The sequence below is a fragment of the Maylandia zebra genome, linkage group LG14 (assembly GCF_041146795.1).
Source record: "Maylandia zebra isolate NMK-2024a linkage group LG14, Mzebra_GT3a, whole genome shotgun sequence".
NCBI classification, from domain to species: domain Eukaryota; kingdom Metazoa; phylum Chordata; class Actinopteri; order Cichliformes; family Cichlidae; genus Maylandia; species Maylandia zebra.
In genome coordinates, this window is record NC_135180.1 from 5,003,212 (window position 1) to 5,019,793 (window position 16,582).

A 16,582-nucleotide genomic window follows, 5' to 3' on the forward strand; every position below is an offset into this window, starting at 1 on the left:
GGGTTGCCATACACCAATTACAGACACAATTTCTATCTTTAGAGTTCATTTATCTCATATCACATAAATGTTTACAAGTAAATCTGAGTTTTATGTTCAGTTTCTTGTTTTCTAATACTTTTGTAAAGTTCTAACGATAAATATATGTTTTGTAACTGTTAAAGCTTTAGCAATTACAGAACATTACTCTGTAGGCAGATTAAGTACTTTGTTTCACAAGAGAACGTTTTTTTGTTGTTGTTGTTGTTGTTTTTTTTTACCTCTAACAAGGTATTTCCTAATGGCATGGGTGATCTGGGCCACAGTGGTGCTTTGAATGCTGCAGCCAAGTTGTTGGAGAAGCACACGGTTACCATAGTGCAATAGCCCACCCATGAAGATAGGGTACAGCTCAAAAGGTTGACGTTCACTGTACTGCTGTTGCTGTGGGCCATGGACTCCTACAAGGTTTTGCTCTACCTGGTCAAGGACATCCTCGTTGTAGCTATCCTCAGTGTGGAACAGCTCAGCTGCCATGGTTCTGGCTATACTGCCTTTGTTGAGACTGCTGATTTTCTCATAGAGCTTTGGAAAAAGCTTAAGAAGATTGAATACTGCAAAAATTCGGAGGGGAATTAACTTAGAAAAGATGTTAACAAGGGCACTGACATCCTCACTTGCCTGACCAATGGCCACAGATACTTTCTTGGTGAGCTTCTCAAGAGCGGATTTGTTCTCTCCTAGAACTACATAGAGTGCTGCCAGGTATTCTTGCATGGCTGGGACAGCAAACACATACTGCTTCTCATTGTTTTCCCTTAGGTCTTGTGATATAGATTTACCACTTTCTATGGAAGGAGCCAAAAAGAAGTCTAGTACATCGGTGCGGAACATGGCCAGCTGATGAAGCTCCTCATCTGTCTTTGTCTTCCCTCCTATCCACTGCTCTAGTTCTGCTTCTGAGAAGGATGTGCGTTTGTATGTCACACCTTCAAATGCAAGCTTACCTACTGTACGGACAACATATAACATCAGAGAACTTTGGTGTTCCTGAATGGGCATGTCCGTCCCTGCTCCTGTACCGAGCACTTCACCCCCAAAATTGAGCCTGAGGAAACTTGTGTATATGCCAGTTAGAGTGCGGATGGGGGCTTTGGTATTGGTAAAACGCAGAAAGTGTAAGGTTGCACAAGTGAGCCAGCAGTACGATGGAAGGAAACATGCAGCAGCAAGTTGGCTTTCTCTCTGGAGGTTGAGGTAAAGCAGTTCTACAAGATCCTGGGCCTCTTGGTTATGTGCAGTGTCACTCTGCTTTAGAAGGCGACTGGTGAAGTACGCCCGCTGGCGTGATGGGTCATTAAAACCACGTATCTGTGCGTAACGAGTAACATACTTCTGAGGGATACAGTCCAAAGCAGACAGTCTTGCCGTAATCAAGATGCTGGCCTGTGAAACATATAAAGTAAACAATAAGTGCCATTTACAAACAGTGGGACTTACAATCTAACAAACAAGGCTGAAAATTCATACTACACTTCAGTTCAATTAAATTTTATTTATACAGCGCCGAAATCACAATAGTTGCCTCAAGGCATTTGGAACGACAAAGCTATCTGGATCTAAATTACTCGTTATACTTTCTTAAGAACATGATGTATTTGAAGTGTTTTTAGTTTTTATTTTCAACGGGTTTAAAATCATAATCCTCTGCCTAATAATCCCGCGCTTCTATATTCCAGTACTAGACAGAAGTGATTAACTTTTTAAGTCAAAGTTGGACTTAAGGCCACGACTGGTCAAATTTTCCAATCCTAACTGTTTGATTAATCCAAACAGACACATGCCGCCAGTAACATAACATCTCAAGTATAGGTCATAAAGGTACCAAACGGATGAACAGTCAGGGTGCAGCCTCCGTGTCTACCTGTTCATGTTTCTAAAGTAGAATTACTCTGGTAATCGGTTTAAAGTCGCTTTGCGCTTGTTTTCATCTTTATTTTGTGTTCACACCTAAAAACTAAGAGAATTATCAAAGGATGTAAAACGTAGTAGAACAAATCTCTCCTGGGATTAACTAACGTACTGCATTAAAAACTGCATCTGTTCAGTGTAATATGTGTAATATTAAAAATAATACGATTTTTTTTAATTATTAGCATACTTTTCTAAACTCACTCTTTTGCTAAATGTTACTTTTATTCATTTTGCTTGTAGTTTTAAATAAAAGACAAGAACCTGGTCAGATTTGAAATGAAACAAAAACCTGGAGTGGGGGTACATATTAGCTTTAGCCATTTTTTGTTTAATCACTACCTTTAGTTAACCCCTTTTGGTTTTTTCTTACCTCAGGCAACAGATACTTTCTTAGCAGGTTTACCACAACTACACTTGGAGGGAGTCCCTCATTAGGATCACTGCAAAGCTCTGAGGCTCCAATTCGGAAATCCAGTTGCATCTTTTCCATTCCATTGAAAAGGAAGAGCACATCCTTGGCCTGTTTTCCCTCCCCACTTAGAAGGGGGTGTTTTTTCAGGTGTAGGTACTTCCTGCTCACCAGGTCTCTTAGAGACGTAACCCTGTGTAAAAGAGAATGTGAGTCTTTAGAATCATAAAATAACAATGTGACACTTTGGGTTGCCAAATTTATCAATCAAATGAAATTATAGAAGAATACAAAAAAAAAAGATTGATTTTGCAATATTTTCAGATTATTTTGGAACTAGCACACTCCCAGTAACGCTGTTGGAAAATTTTAAAAAAGCATTCTTTTAATTCAAGGTTAGAGATGGTAAAGGCCAACATTTTGCTTCTTTTGCAGAAATGACTGCCTTCTCATAAAAGTTGACACTTGAAATCATGCAGCAAAACTGCTTTAACATGCAAGCACAATCATTCAGCTGATTTTGAAGTTGAATTTGTTGTTGAAGTTTATCTCAACATAGCGTTTACAGGCGGAAGAAACATTTTGCCACACATTATTTAGATGAAGTCCACCCACAAAGGCCTATCCAGCAGGCCTGGATGAAAAGGCATTTAGGCCAGGTCATCCACTAATTAGAAGGTTGTTGGACAATTGCTTCTGTTGAGCATTTGTGCAAAAATCACTAAGAATAGATTAGTGTAGTGTCTGTGATCATCTAGCCTGCTTCTGCTTGTAGTGCTCTGAGGTTTACTTTTTGTGGTTTTAAAAACCTGAATTCAACATAAGATGTTTAATGAGTTGTGCTGGCTTATTTCTATCCACGACTAAACTGACATTATACTGTGAATGAATCTGAGCATTATCAGCTTAAATTCAAATTACTCTCTACCACAGTTGATTTAACTTAAGTCTTAACATAAACACTGCACTGTGCACCAGTCCAACACAGTGCTTCACTGTAAATCTGTTAGAGTACAGTAAGCCAACGTGTTTGTCCTGCACTAAACTGAAGAATATTTTCATTTAGCATATGAAAAACACAAAGTTAGTATAATTCAGTTCATTTTGCAGGACGTTTCTCAATATCAAAAAGCAAAACTTCAAATTATATTCAGATCCAATATCTAATTTAACAAATGAGAACTTACAGTTTATCTGGCAAACTGTAGATAAATGACCTTAACAGATACTTGTTAAGCTCATAGAAATTTTGCTTTTGGAATTTTTCTGCCACTTAAAAGTAAATGATACTTGTATATAGTTGTTCCTCTTCAGTAGGACCGACTTTCATGTGTTACTGTTGATTCGGGCAAATTACTTTAACGTTTGAACGCTCAGTGACATGAAATAATAGTCTAAACCCAGGGAAGAATTCAATTCAACTAAATTCACGTTTTGGACCTGAGTGCAAAGCTACGCACATTGGGGAGGTTATCATGAGAAAACGTGCTCCAGGCCCAGTAACATCAGCAGCTCCTGTACAACAGAGTAGGGCTGTTCGATATAACGATATATATCGGATAACGATATAAAAACGTCTATCGTTTCATTTTATGCTATCGTTTGTTTCGTGGTGTCGCAAAATAAACTGTTTACGGCAATATTTTTTCATCGTTTTGATGGTCACTGTAGTGGCTATATTCATTTCTCTTTCTCTTATATTTAATATAGCCACACTACGGACGGACAAGCGCCTGTTTTTATGCATTGTCGTTAGCAACAACGACGGTAAAACCATCGCGTGTCCGCTTGTTTATTTTCCACATAAACCTTTCACAATAAAGCTCAAGATCCTGTTAAGACTTTTCAAAATGAACTGAATCACGTGAACGAGCAGATTATTTACAGATGAGAAGTAAAAAAGAGCCACCAGGTGCTAAAAAATAAACCTTAGACTCAAACGTTAGAACAGGCTTTTCCCCACAGCACGCCGTGTAATAAATACAAAGAAAACGGCGGCCGTTACAACTTATGTCTAAAAATGTATAGTTTCATGCATCGGTTAAAACACTCGACTCCGGGTAAAGGACGCGCAGCTGGAAACACTTCAAAGCAAGTCGAGCTGCCCGAGATTCACAGAATTTACAGAAAATTTTACATTTTTGTGATTTATATCGTTATCGGGACGATAGATGTCTTATATGAGATTTTGGTCATATCACACAGCCCTATGTGGGATTGTGTGTGTGTGTGTGGGGGGGGGTGTCAGAAATGACTGAAAGATTAATAGGCTCTGTTTTGAGTTTTGTTCAAAAAGGAATGACTTCATATAGGGAAAAATATATATCACATATGTAGGACACCTTAAACTAGTTTTTTAAATAAGCAGCAAGGCAGAACAAAGTCGGGGCTGCATCAAGACACAAGAACTAAACCCCAATTCAACCAGACCCAGAGCAGGATTTAACCAAGACAGAACCAGAATCAAAACTAGATGATAGTAGCACTAAAATCATCATAGACCTGCACTACACTTATTTTTTAATTCTACCAAAGTCCACTATTTAGATTCAGAAACATTTATATAATTATTTAGCCTTGTTGTGCAAACAATCCTGCATAACTTAATAAATATAGAATTTGAAAAATAACAAACCTAAAAAGAAACACTAGGTACGAGATACATGAGGACCTATGATATGGTGATACTTTTGGTAAACAACCATTTGACTAACATGTTCGGTGCGAACTGTGAGGAGGCGCTATCTAACCTCTGAAGTGGCTGCAAATTATACCAGGGTTTTAGATGAATGCCCCCCCTGTGATTTTACCTGAACCCTGCGATTTTATTTTTAATCATTTTAACAGCAAATTGAAGAAAAGCCTTGACTCCGTTGCTCCACTCACCACCAAAAAGAACATGCATCACCATGGAGAAACGAAGAAGTCAAAAAACTTAAGGGCAGCAGAGAGGAGATGGAGGAAAAATTAAAATGCAATCAACCATCAAATACTTTGCGAGCAACTTAAAATGTACAATAATACACTAAGGAATTCAAGAAATTCATACTTTTCCAAAATAATTAGTAATAACAAAAATAATCCCAAGGTCCTCTTTTCTACCATAGATTATTTATTTAACCCAGGTTTTAACAGCTCCCAAAGAACCCCACAGACTCGCTCTGTGAGCAGTTTGCAGACCACTTCAGGGGAAAAATCAGCGCCATCAGATCTGATATTTTATCTTCTCGCAATATGATTTTAAACATATCTGAGGGCTCTATTGTATCTGAGGAGACACTGGACAGGTTTGTCGTGGTTAATGCTGAGAACCTTAAGAAAGTTCAAAGTGAGACCCACCACATGTCTTTTAGATCCAATCCCCTCTTTACTTTTTAAAACACTTTATGGATTTTTTGAAGTTGAGCTTGATGAATTGCTCTCTTCAGTTGGGTGTCTTCCCTGCTGCCTTTAAAACGGCAGTGGTGAGGCCCCTTCTGAAGAAGAGCAATTTGGATTGTAATGATTTTAATAACTACAGACCTGTATCCAACTTACCATTTTTAAGTCAAATTTTAGAAAAACTTGTTTTTATTCAGATTACTGATTTTCTCAATGATAGACAGATCCTGGAGATATTCCAGTCTGGATTTAGGGTGAACCACAGCACAGAGACTGCTCTCCTAAAGGTTTTAAATGATCTTAGATATAACTGGGACGCCCAAAAGCTCTCAGTCCTGGTGCTACTGGATCTAAGCGCAGCCTTTGATACAGTAGACCACGCTATTCTTTTAAACAGACTGAAACACATGGTGGGCCTCTCTGGTGCTGTACACAACTGGTTCACTTCCCATCTCTCAGACAGAACTTTTATGGTGAGTATGGATACATGCTCCTCTAAGATCCATAAAATGACTTGTGGTGTGCCCCGAGCGTCGGTTTTAGGCCCTGTACTTTTTAATTTGTATAAGCTCCCTCTTGGCGGTGTCATCAGGAGGCATGGAGTGAACTTCCACAGTTACGCTGATGATACTCAGCTGTACATCTCCGTGTCTCCTGATGACACCAGACCAATGGATGCCCTTTTTAACTGTATTCTAGATATAAAATCTTGGATGGCAGAAAACGTTTTACAGCTTAACCAGAACAAAACTGAAGTTTTAATCGTCGGTCCTGAGGCTCAGAGAGAGAAACTCTTGTCTAAATTACAGGCATTTTCACTATGTCCTTCGCTACAAGTGAAAAACCTGGGTGTTATTTTCGACTCTGAGCTTGGTTTTATCCCACATACTAAACATGTAACCAAAACTGGATTTTATCATCTAAAAAATATAGCCAGAGTCCGTCCAATTCTCTCTCGGGCCAACACGGAGATGCTGATGCATGCTTTTATTACCAGTCGCATTGATTACTGTAATGCCCTGCTCTCTGGTCTTCCCAAAAAGAATATTTCTCCTTTACAACTTTTACAAAACTCTGCAGCTCGTGTGCTGACGAAGACCAGAGGGCGGACCCACATTACACCGGTTTTAGAATCGCTGCACTGGCTCCCCGTGTGTTTCAGGATCGATTTTAAAGTTCTTTTATTGGTTTTTAAATGTCTTAATGGTCTTGGGCCTTCTTATCTTTCAGATCTGCTTCTATCATATGAACCCTCGCAGACCCTGAGGTCCTCTGGTACTGGCCTTTTGATCGTTCCTAAAGTCAGGACACATACTCACGGAGAGGCAGCTTTTCAGTGGTATGGTCCTCGTCTGTGGAACAGCCTGCCGGAGGAGCTCAATGCCGCAGAGAACGTACATGTTTTTAAGAACAGGCTCAAGACCACCTTTTTAATTTAGCTTTTACTTAATGTTTATTTATTCGATGTTATCCTGTTATTCTATTTATATTATTAAATTAGGTCCTACATAATATTTATTGTATTTTATCTTTTTATTCTGTATATACTCTTATTAGGTCATATCTCCAGTGTTTCCTCGGAGGGGGCTCTCTGCACCGGGGTTGTGATCGACCGTGGCTGCTGCGGCTCTGTGGGTCTTCTCAGCCTGGCTGGGGGGCTTCTTTGCCTCCCTCCAGCTGTGTGCCCGGCCTGGAGGCTGCGGTCTGTGACCGGCTCCGCGTGATAGTGTTCCCTCACCTGGTTCATGTGTGCCCAGCCCAATTTTACTTTTCAAGTGTGTGTGTGTGTGTGTGTGTGTGTGGGGGGGGGGGGGGGGGGGGTATGTATCCATGACCGCTTATGTTAATGAGAGTGTGGGGAGTGAATTGGAGGGCGGGATGGGGTGGGGTAGGCTGCTTTTAACTAGAGATGGCACGATACCACTTTTGTTATGTCCGATACCGATACCGATATCATAAATTTGGATATCTGCCGATACTGATATGAATCCGATATAGTGTTTTTTAATCAACAAAACTGTTTTTTAAATATCTTGCTGCATTTTATATAAGTTCATACTCAAGTTTAAAACAACAACTACACTAAATGCTATTCTGTTATACCTGTATGCAAAAAAAAAAAATTTCATAGTTCAGCAATACTGATCAATCTAATAAACTTAAACCTACACCATCCTCCCTATTCTGGTATTTTAAAGAGTACTTAGCATAAATATTAAGCAACCTAACTAATAGGGTTCCAACTCCCAGCAACAACAAAAATAAATAAATAAAAAATAGGGAACCACCCCTCACGCTCCACCTCATGATGCTTAATCGACGTAATCAACCTTAATTTGATGCAGTGTGAAAAAAAATGCACAGAAATCAATTATTTTTCAAGAAATATTAAATAGATTCAACATCTTTCTTCAACAAAATTGCAGACTGCACAGATGGTACCTTCCCAAAGGAAAAAGTACTATAGCTTACTAGGGTATATATATTAGACTTAATAGTTACTATATACAGTAATGGACTTCTATTCATTTTGCATCAAATTAAAACTTTGGGTGTCAGATAATTATTTATTAAAAGCTAGACATTTTAAATGAGAATAAGAAAGAAAAGTATGTCTTTGTGCCCCCTTTTCCCTGTTCATGCCCTATCGGCCCCCCTGGCTAAACTTTGCTAGATCCGCCCCTGCACAGTTACCAGCGTCAGCTACGTAGAAAAAGATCCTGGAGTAGAAAGTAATATTAAATACATTCTAACAATAGCTGATCAAGCTTAAACGTGCTGCTGTTGTTCAGCTGCTGGTTTCCTCTTTCTGGTGCAAAGTGGGCCAAAAACAAAGAAGAGACACGGACTCGCGACAGAAAAGCCGATCAGCTGATCGTTAAGCAGTTTCATGATTGAAGTAGCAGCAAGAGAGGGAGAGAGAGAGAGGCAGTCGCTCCATATATTGCTTGTTAAGCTTAACGCAGGAATGCTTTACAAACATTCAGAGATGGACTTACACACTTGCTTTACTTCTCTCGGGGATAACTTTGTCGGAGATGAAATGCCGGGTTGCTAGCGAAGCTCCACATGCTATCCAGACCACCGACAGGTCCCGCATGCCACAGCCGCTCTATCACGTGATGCATACTGCTCCGACGTGCTAACGTTCTGAGGCGAGTTACGGCGTGTTGCAAGTTTTGTGAGGTGCTTTCGTGATATTTAATGGATCGGATTACATTTTTTATTTTTCTCCGATATCCGATCCAGTAATTTAGGTCAGTATCGGACCGATACCGATACGTAATATCGGATCGGTCCATCTCTACTTTTAACCATGTAAAGCACTTTGTGCTACATTTCTGTATGAAAAGTGCTTTATAAATAAAGATTGATTGATTGATGTCTGTCTCACCTGCTCTTGTTCCCTCTCTGTTCTGTCCTCATTCTCCTCTCTCTCTCCCTCTCTGTTCCTCTCTCTCCCTCTCTGTTCCTCTCTCTCTCCCTGCTCCTCTCTCTCCCTCTCTGTTCCTCTCTCTCTCTTTGTGCTGACAATCAAACCAAACACCAACATCATCAAATATACAGTTGAAACCAGATATTTAAACACTCTTCAGATAAAAACACTTTTTTAATTGTAACATCAAATCAGACTAAATGTTTATTTTTTTTTAGATTGATAAATATAAAAAACATATTTGTTAACTTTAAGAGTAAAGAGAGAAACTGTCTGTATTTCTTAATTGCAAATGGCACCAAATTGTATTCCAAACTGAGCCACACTTATGGAGCTCCACAATTCTTTTCCTGGTGTTTTGGTTGACATCTCTTGATTTTCCCATGTCACAGAAACAGGCTCTGTGTTTTGCCTTATATGCATCTGCAGGTGTGCCACCAATTTACTCACATGGACTCTACTAACCTATCAGAAGCTTCTTCAGCTCAGAATGGAATCGTCTGCAGTTTTCTTATTAATTAACAATAAACTTAGTGTATATGTACTCCTAAATTTGATGAAAGTGATAAAAAATAGAAGCTCTGTCTCTCTTTATTCTGACATTTAATTAATTCAAAAGATATTTCAATATGTATTTGCCCAAAACAAAACAAGTTTAATCTAAATTGATGTTGTACAGTAAAAAAATGTTCTTGTGTTTTGCTTGTTTTGCATAGGAATATACTGAACAAAATACAAAGCATAATGTATAAAATAACATCTACCAGAGTTTTTTCTTTGAAAGAAGCCCCTTATGTCCATTCTTGTATATCAGTACATTACTGAAACCGATTTATTTAGCCGTGGAGGGTAACAACTGAAAATATGAAATAAACACACATGTAAGCTAAGACTCTCTAAAGAAACAGCATTGTTGTTGTTCGGCTTTTCATTTCGCCATTTGTTGATTCACTTGAAGAGAAGTAACGTAATATGGGTCAAGTGATCAGTTTGACATCAATCTTTTGTGATACACCGTCATATTTACATTATTTGTACAGTACGAATGATTTGCTTTGGTACCTGGTCGAACTTCAGTTCTCCTCTGTCTGCCTGGCTCCGTTTCTCCAACAGGCAGCAGCTGCCCCCGCCCCCTCGCTCAGTCACTTAGTGTCTGAGCTCGGATCATACCAATATTAGGGGGGATTTATGCACAGTCGTAAATTCCCACAGTGTGCGCTATGTGCTTCAAATATTGTGTGTAGTTTTTGTTTTATACAGTTGTCAGAAAGGCATCTAACTATGAAAAATTACACTCCAAAAGACCCCGGGCTTCTGACAAAACAACCCGGGCTTAAGCCCAGTAAGCCCCCCCCCGCTCCGCCAATGATGACAACCCGTTTAATATTATCTTAGGTAATACAAGAAAAAAATAAAAACAAAAAGGATTCTTGAGGTCGTGCTATGCTTGCTGTGACTTGGTATTTACTGATTAAATAGTAGCAGAAGGTAGGCTAACACTTATATATCTTGGAAAACCAAAATGCATTTGGCACAGTGCATTCAGATCATAATTCTGATTGCAAAAGCTGCCAGACAGGACAGAATGAAAAAAATATATATAAATGAAAATGTACTTACATTCCTTATAAAGTGTTCAGTGTTGTGAACTACTTCATCTGCTAGCAAGGGTATGAGCTGTGTGGCTGCATCTCTCATACAGACGGTCTGTATTTAATCTCATAGTAATTTGTAATATGCATCAGTATACAGGTATCAATTTTACTGACAACCCTAGTAATTGTACTATGTTTGTTGTAATTTTGATCTCCTGAAGTCAATGTGTATGTGTGCGTGTGTACAGGAGTGTGGAGGATAATTCAGAATAATGCACGAGGGTTAACAAAGAAACAATTTGGTGGTTATTTGTTAGCCTGCTATGAATGCAATCTTTGCAACAACTTTAAATGAGTCTAAAACCATAAATTTGCTGATGCTGGCTTGTCCCAAATATGATTACATGGAAAGCTAATAGTGGATAGAGAACTACCTTTTTCCTGCTGAGTTCTCCTGCACTTTAACTGAAAGGCGATTAAGGCAGAGTTAAAAGCATTCATAATGTTAAACTAAATAAAAGAAAATAGATGTAATGTGCAAACTAAAACACTGTTTGTCAGAGATTTAAAATGTATATTAGGACCTAAGAAAATAAAAATGATAAGTATAACAACCAGTACATTAAATCCCAATCAATAAAGTTGTGCCTCTATAAATTTTCTACATGTGATAAAAAGTAAGAGAACCATCTTACTTTGACAGTTGACTGAGGTCCTCACAAGAGAAAGGAATCAGCAGCTGAAAGTGGCTCAGAGTGGTGCCAGCACACCAATCTAGCACCAGCTTTCGGACCACTGTACTTTTCCCTGTTCCCACAGCACCATAGATGAGGACATTGAGCCCCCGGCCATCACTCCAGGTATCAGTGTGCTGAAACAGCTGTTCCACAGTTACAGAGCGATTACAGTGTGTTTGGGTTTGGAATGGAGAGCCGAGTAGTCCTGCCCTCTCCTCAGCATCAGTTTCAAGGATCAGTGGGTCGACATGCATGGTCTCAGGGCTGAAGAAACCTCCAAACTGTTTTTCCTCCTGAGGAAGGTGGCTAAACCATAGGAGGAGCTTTCTCTTGTGGATCTCTATTGGGTCTATAGAGAGAAAGAAAAAGAAGGTGTTTTTATTCTTTAAGTGGTGGATTTTCTCAGATGTGATGAAACCTTATTAAAGTGGTAATGCAATAATTAATTTAATACAATGATCAAATTGAATCTGTTTTATCCTGATGTACAGTGCTGTGAAAAAGTCTTTTCCTCCTTCCTTTTTGGACTCTGACCTTGAGTTTGAGATCACTGAGATCCACACTACTCAAATGTTTTAGTATACACAGTACTGTGCAAAAGTTTAAAGCAGGCGTGAAAAAATGCTGTAAACAATGAATGCTTTCAGAAATATAAATGATTGTTTATTCGCCCCAAATGTATTCTTGTAGCAGGACAATGACCCCAAACATACAGCCAAAGTCATTAAGAGCTATCTTCAGTGTGAAGAAGAACAAAAAGTACTGGAAGTGATGGTATGGCCCCCACAGAGCCCTGATCTCAACATCATTGAGTGTGTCTGGGATTACATGGAGAGACAGAAAGGTGCGAGGAAACATCCACAGAAGATCTGTGCTTAGTTTTCCAAGATGTTTGGAACAACCTACCAGCCGAGTTCCTTCAAAAACTGTTTGCAAGTGTACCTAGAAGAATTGATGCTGTTTTGAAGGCAAAGGGTGGTCACACCAAATCTTGATTTGATTTCAATTTCGCTTTTGTACATTCACTGCATTTTGTTGATTAGTCAAAGTCAAATTACACTTTATTGTCATCTCCGCTATATACAGTACAGTATATAGAGAGACGAGATGACAAGGCTCCAGGTGCATCAGTGTAAAAACAAACAAATATAACAAGAGTAGAAAATAAATATACAATTCAGGACTAGGGGCAAAGGGATCAGTAACAATTTATTTGAAATTTACAATTTACAGTTTGACGCTTAAGGTCACCTTGAAGTGATTTAAAGTGACCAGTGTAGCAACTTGTAAACATGAGCAGAATTCTTGAGAGTAATGACTGTCCATAAGCAGCATCTGCATTACAAAGGCAGTGTACGGGGAGTGCAATAGAGTCAGTTAACAGTTTGTTTGTTTGTTTGTTTGTTTGTTTGTTTGTTTGTTTGTTTGTTTGTTTGTTTGTTTGTTTGTGTGTGTGTGGTGGGAGAGCCGGTAGTGAGATTGATGGCTTGCGGGAAAAAGCTATTTCGCAGTCTGGAGGATCGGGACCCGATGCTGTGAAAGCGTCTGCTGGATGGAAGCATCGGCACTTTTGATTAACACTTTCATTTTTGAAAGCATTCTTTGTTTACAGCATTTTTTCTCACCAGCCTAAAACTTTTGCACAGTGCTAGGGTATCCATTTGAAACTCCACCCGAGTTATTGTATTCATAAACTTGGGTGTTCATGTCGCCCTCCCACCCAGTAGGGTAACAAGAACACCCCAGTCTATTACGGCTAAGTGATGTACAACAACAATGTACAATGTAAAACAACTTTGTAAAAAATGAAAGGGCAAAAGGCCCATATTGCAGGCCTTATTTTGTAACAAGGAAATACCATCATTGTACTGTTCTACAAAGTACTGTGACATTACTACCAAACAATTGACTGATATTGCATTTAAGAGACAATAACTGAGAAAATGAACTGAAGTGTGGACCTGGTTCTAAAGAGTTTGAGGTAGTAAACTTCCTGCAGTAAAAACCAGAGACTGGCCAGGGTGCAGCCTCCATTCCCATCTGCCACATCCTCCATGTTTTGAGTAGATGACTCATCTGTCTGGAAAAAATAATGCATCATGCCAATTAGTTCAGCTGTTGCTTACAACCTTAATAAAATACAAATGCACAGAGAACAACATTTCAAGCACAACTTGCTTTCATTACTTTGCTGCTTACTTAATCTGATAATCACGCTAAGGAATAACATGTAGGAACAAGCTGTTGTTTGCATATTGCAGCAGATATAAGTTATTACACCTCCAAAGCACTGACTTTTACGCAACTGCACACAATTAATATAAACACAAATGAAACCTGTCTACTTTTGCTCTGAGAAACTTCCTGCAAGGTTCCTAAGAATTCTGTTGGGTCTTTATTACAAACAAAGAAAACAATGGAAATATGAACCAGTTTAAATGAATGACACCAGTCGTCGTTTACAAAAAAGTGAAATTCATAAAACGATTAACAGCATATTAATATTATTCTGCATAATACTTTGCATTTGCATTAACATTTGCCACAAGTAGATGGTGGTTCTTTACTACATCCCATTGTGGAAAATAGTCACATCAACTATTGTATGGACAATGTCTCTACACAGCCTAACATACCTCAATTTCTTGCACATTTTTCACACACTCAACAGAAACATTGAGCAAAGCCTGTTTCTATGAGTGCTGACATAAAGATGAAACTAACTTTCCAGTGACTACACATGTAGTCACTGGTCCTAAGTTATGACATGTCCTAGCAGTTTACACACCTTCCACTACTTATTTAACAAGCCGAAATGCAGAAGCAGTGTGTAAATCAGTAAGTACATAAGTACACTCCATGATTCAGTAGCTTGTTGATCCTCTTTTGGCAACACGCACGCATGCACACACACACATACACACACACACACACACAGAGTGAGGTGCCGTTTGATCGGTGATATTGCACACTGACTAAGGGGGGTGCTGTTGCTACTATAATAAATACAGTTATAATAAATACAGTTTATAGAAGTAGTCAAAGGAGCTTGCAAAGAAAAGCTTCTGGACTTCTTTAAGTTACTTGAAGACATTTCACCTCTCATCCGAGAAGCTTCTTCAGTTCTAAGGTCAAATGGTGGGGAGTCCCAGATTATCTGGGACATGCAGACTGGGCAGACTGGGAATGGACGACCAACCTTCCGGTTAGTAAGTGACCTGTTCTAAATTGACTGTACTGTTACATTTAGCAGTGAATCCAAATGACAGTGAGTCTCATTCCCTCGCTCTGAAACTCCCACTATCGCCATATTTTTCCCTATATGGTAGCATATAAAAAGACATAGTATATAAACAGTGTGCTGGGTAGAAAAATTTTCCAGTTGGGAGGGTGGAATTAATGATGCATTTGCGCTGTGTGGGAGAAAAATAACTCACAGTGAATTATCTGCAGGACAGCTTAAGATATGCCCTTTTAACCGTCGTACATAGAAATATATCGAGTATATTCGATATATCGTACATCCCCACTACTATGCCAGGGCCTTTAAGTCACTAGGCATCAAGGTTCAGTTAATCACCAACCTGTGGGGGAGGAGATTCATCCTTTTCTGCTGCTTCTTTGTCTCGGGAAGTTTTCTGTTAACAGTTAAAGCATAAAGTCACACAACTGATGCAAAAACAATCTTACATCTGCATACATCTGCATGCATTTGTTTTCTTAAGACTCAAGACGTTTATTGTCATTTCGTATGGTGTTACCCAGCCTGAAACGAAATACTGTTTCTCACCAAATTCCACAAGATGTCTTTATTTAACACGTCACCAGCCCCCTTTGTGATAGCCTTCATATTTATTTAGACATATTTTGGTATTTCTAAGAATATAATAACTCTGCTTAGACTACATATAGCGTCTGCGTCTCTTCTGCAAATGCCACTGTCTCATAGCTAACAATCATGCAAACTACACATAAAATACAATAAGACATACCACCGTCTTATCGTTCGTCTCCCGACCACACGTTGTCCAGGAAAGTAGCTTAACGCATGCAGTATGCCGTTTCCTTTTAGGTTTTCAAATTTTCAAATTTGTCCAGTATCATTAAGGACTTGACACACAGAAACATATGTATCACACCGACTGTCATTCTTCCGCTTCACCGTCGATGAGTTTCATGTTTCAACTTCCGGTAGTGCTGACGACAAGCAGTCCAAAACGTAACTCTTATCCACCTTTCCATAACCTCGATCGAAAACATCAAGGAAGATCAAGGTCGAGGAAATGTGTGTCGGAAAAATCACGAGGGCTAAGAAGTGCAACGTAATAAAAATCTGACCAACTAAAGTACGCAATTTCCCTATTTGCTAGTTTATACTTAGTAAGTTCACTCGGGAGTCTAGACTTCCATGGGAGGACGCGGGCGTGATGACATCACAGCTCAGCTCCAGCGATTTATTGGAGTGGCTGGAGTTACAATGGAAACACGGGTAACTACTAGAAGTATTTAAAAACATTCATAGATAGATAGCTATTTCTCTATATATCTTGTCTTTAGAAAACCTCCTTGCCATTATTCATATTCATGACCATTATTAGTTGTCTTCTAACATTAAAAAAAATCTTTCACTATGTCAACAGGCTTCATACAGTTGAGCAAATCACTAAGTGATTAAAGCACTAACTTTATTTCTCTTAATGAAAACATGCATGTTCAATCATCCAGGTAAGCAAAACCCAAAAAATTAAGTCTAAATTTTAATTCTAATGAAGTCATTTAGCTTCAATCAATTATATAGAACAGGAGTAGTGAAAAATAAGGAGAAAAAAGGGCTTTGTTTTCTGTTGCCTATATTGTAGATGCTGACTTTGCCTCCTAATTGAAACAGCAAATGAGTACGGTCAGGGGTTACAATGGGATTCAGGAGGTGGAGAAACCCTAAAATTGGTTGTATTGGTTGGCTAAGCATGGGGAAAAGAACGCCAGCTGACAAGAATTTCTATTTTGAGCTCCAGTAGGTTTCCTTTTTGTACAGGCTGTGATCAACTGATTTGTGCTGCTGCTGTTCATT

The 16,582-nt window shown here is 39.0% G+C and overlaps 1 protein-coding gene across 2 annotated transcripts in view; it reads right to left on the bottom strand.

Annotated features, from left to right (window-relative positions):
- nlrx1 (NLR family member X1) overlaps positions 1 to 15,924 on the bottom strand; it is a 29,914-nt gene extending 13,990 nt beyond the window's left edge. For both annotated transcript variants that reach the window (XM_014411448.4, XM_014411447.4), the window contains exons 1-6: positions 15,504 to 15,924; positions 15,096 to 15,149; positions 13,473 to 13,591; positions 11,470 to 11,860; positions 2,324 to 2,555; positions 261 to 1,425 (exon numbers count right to left, since the gene is read on the bottom strand). In XM_014411448.4, the coding sequence (XP_014266934.3) occupies positions 261 to 1,425; positions 2,324 to 2,555; positions 11,470 to 11,860; positions 13,473 to 13,591; positions 15,096 to 15,115 (1,927 nt within the window). In that variant the 5' untranslated portion in view covers positions 15,116 to 15,149; positions 15,504 to 15,924. The remainder of the gene's footprint in view (positions 1 to 260; positions 1,426 to 2,323; positions 2,556 to 11,469; positions 11,861 to 13,472; positions 13,592 to 15,095; positions 15,150 to 15,503) is intronic.
- Positions 15,925 to 16,582: the final 658 nt, after the last annotated feature.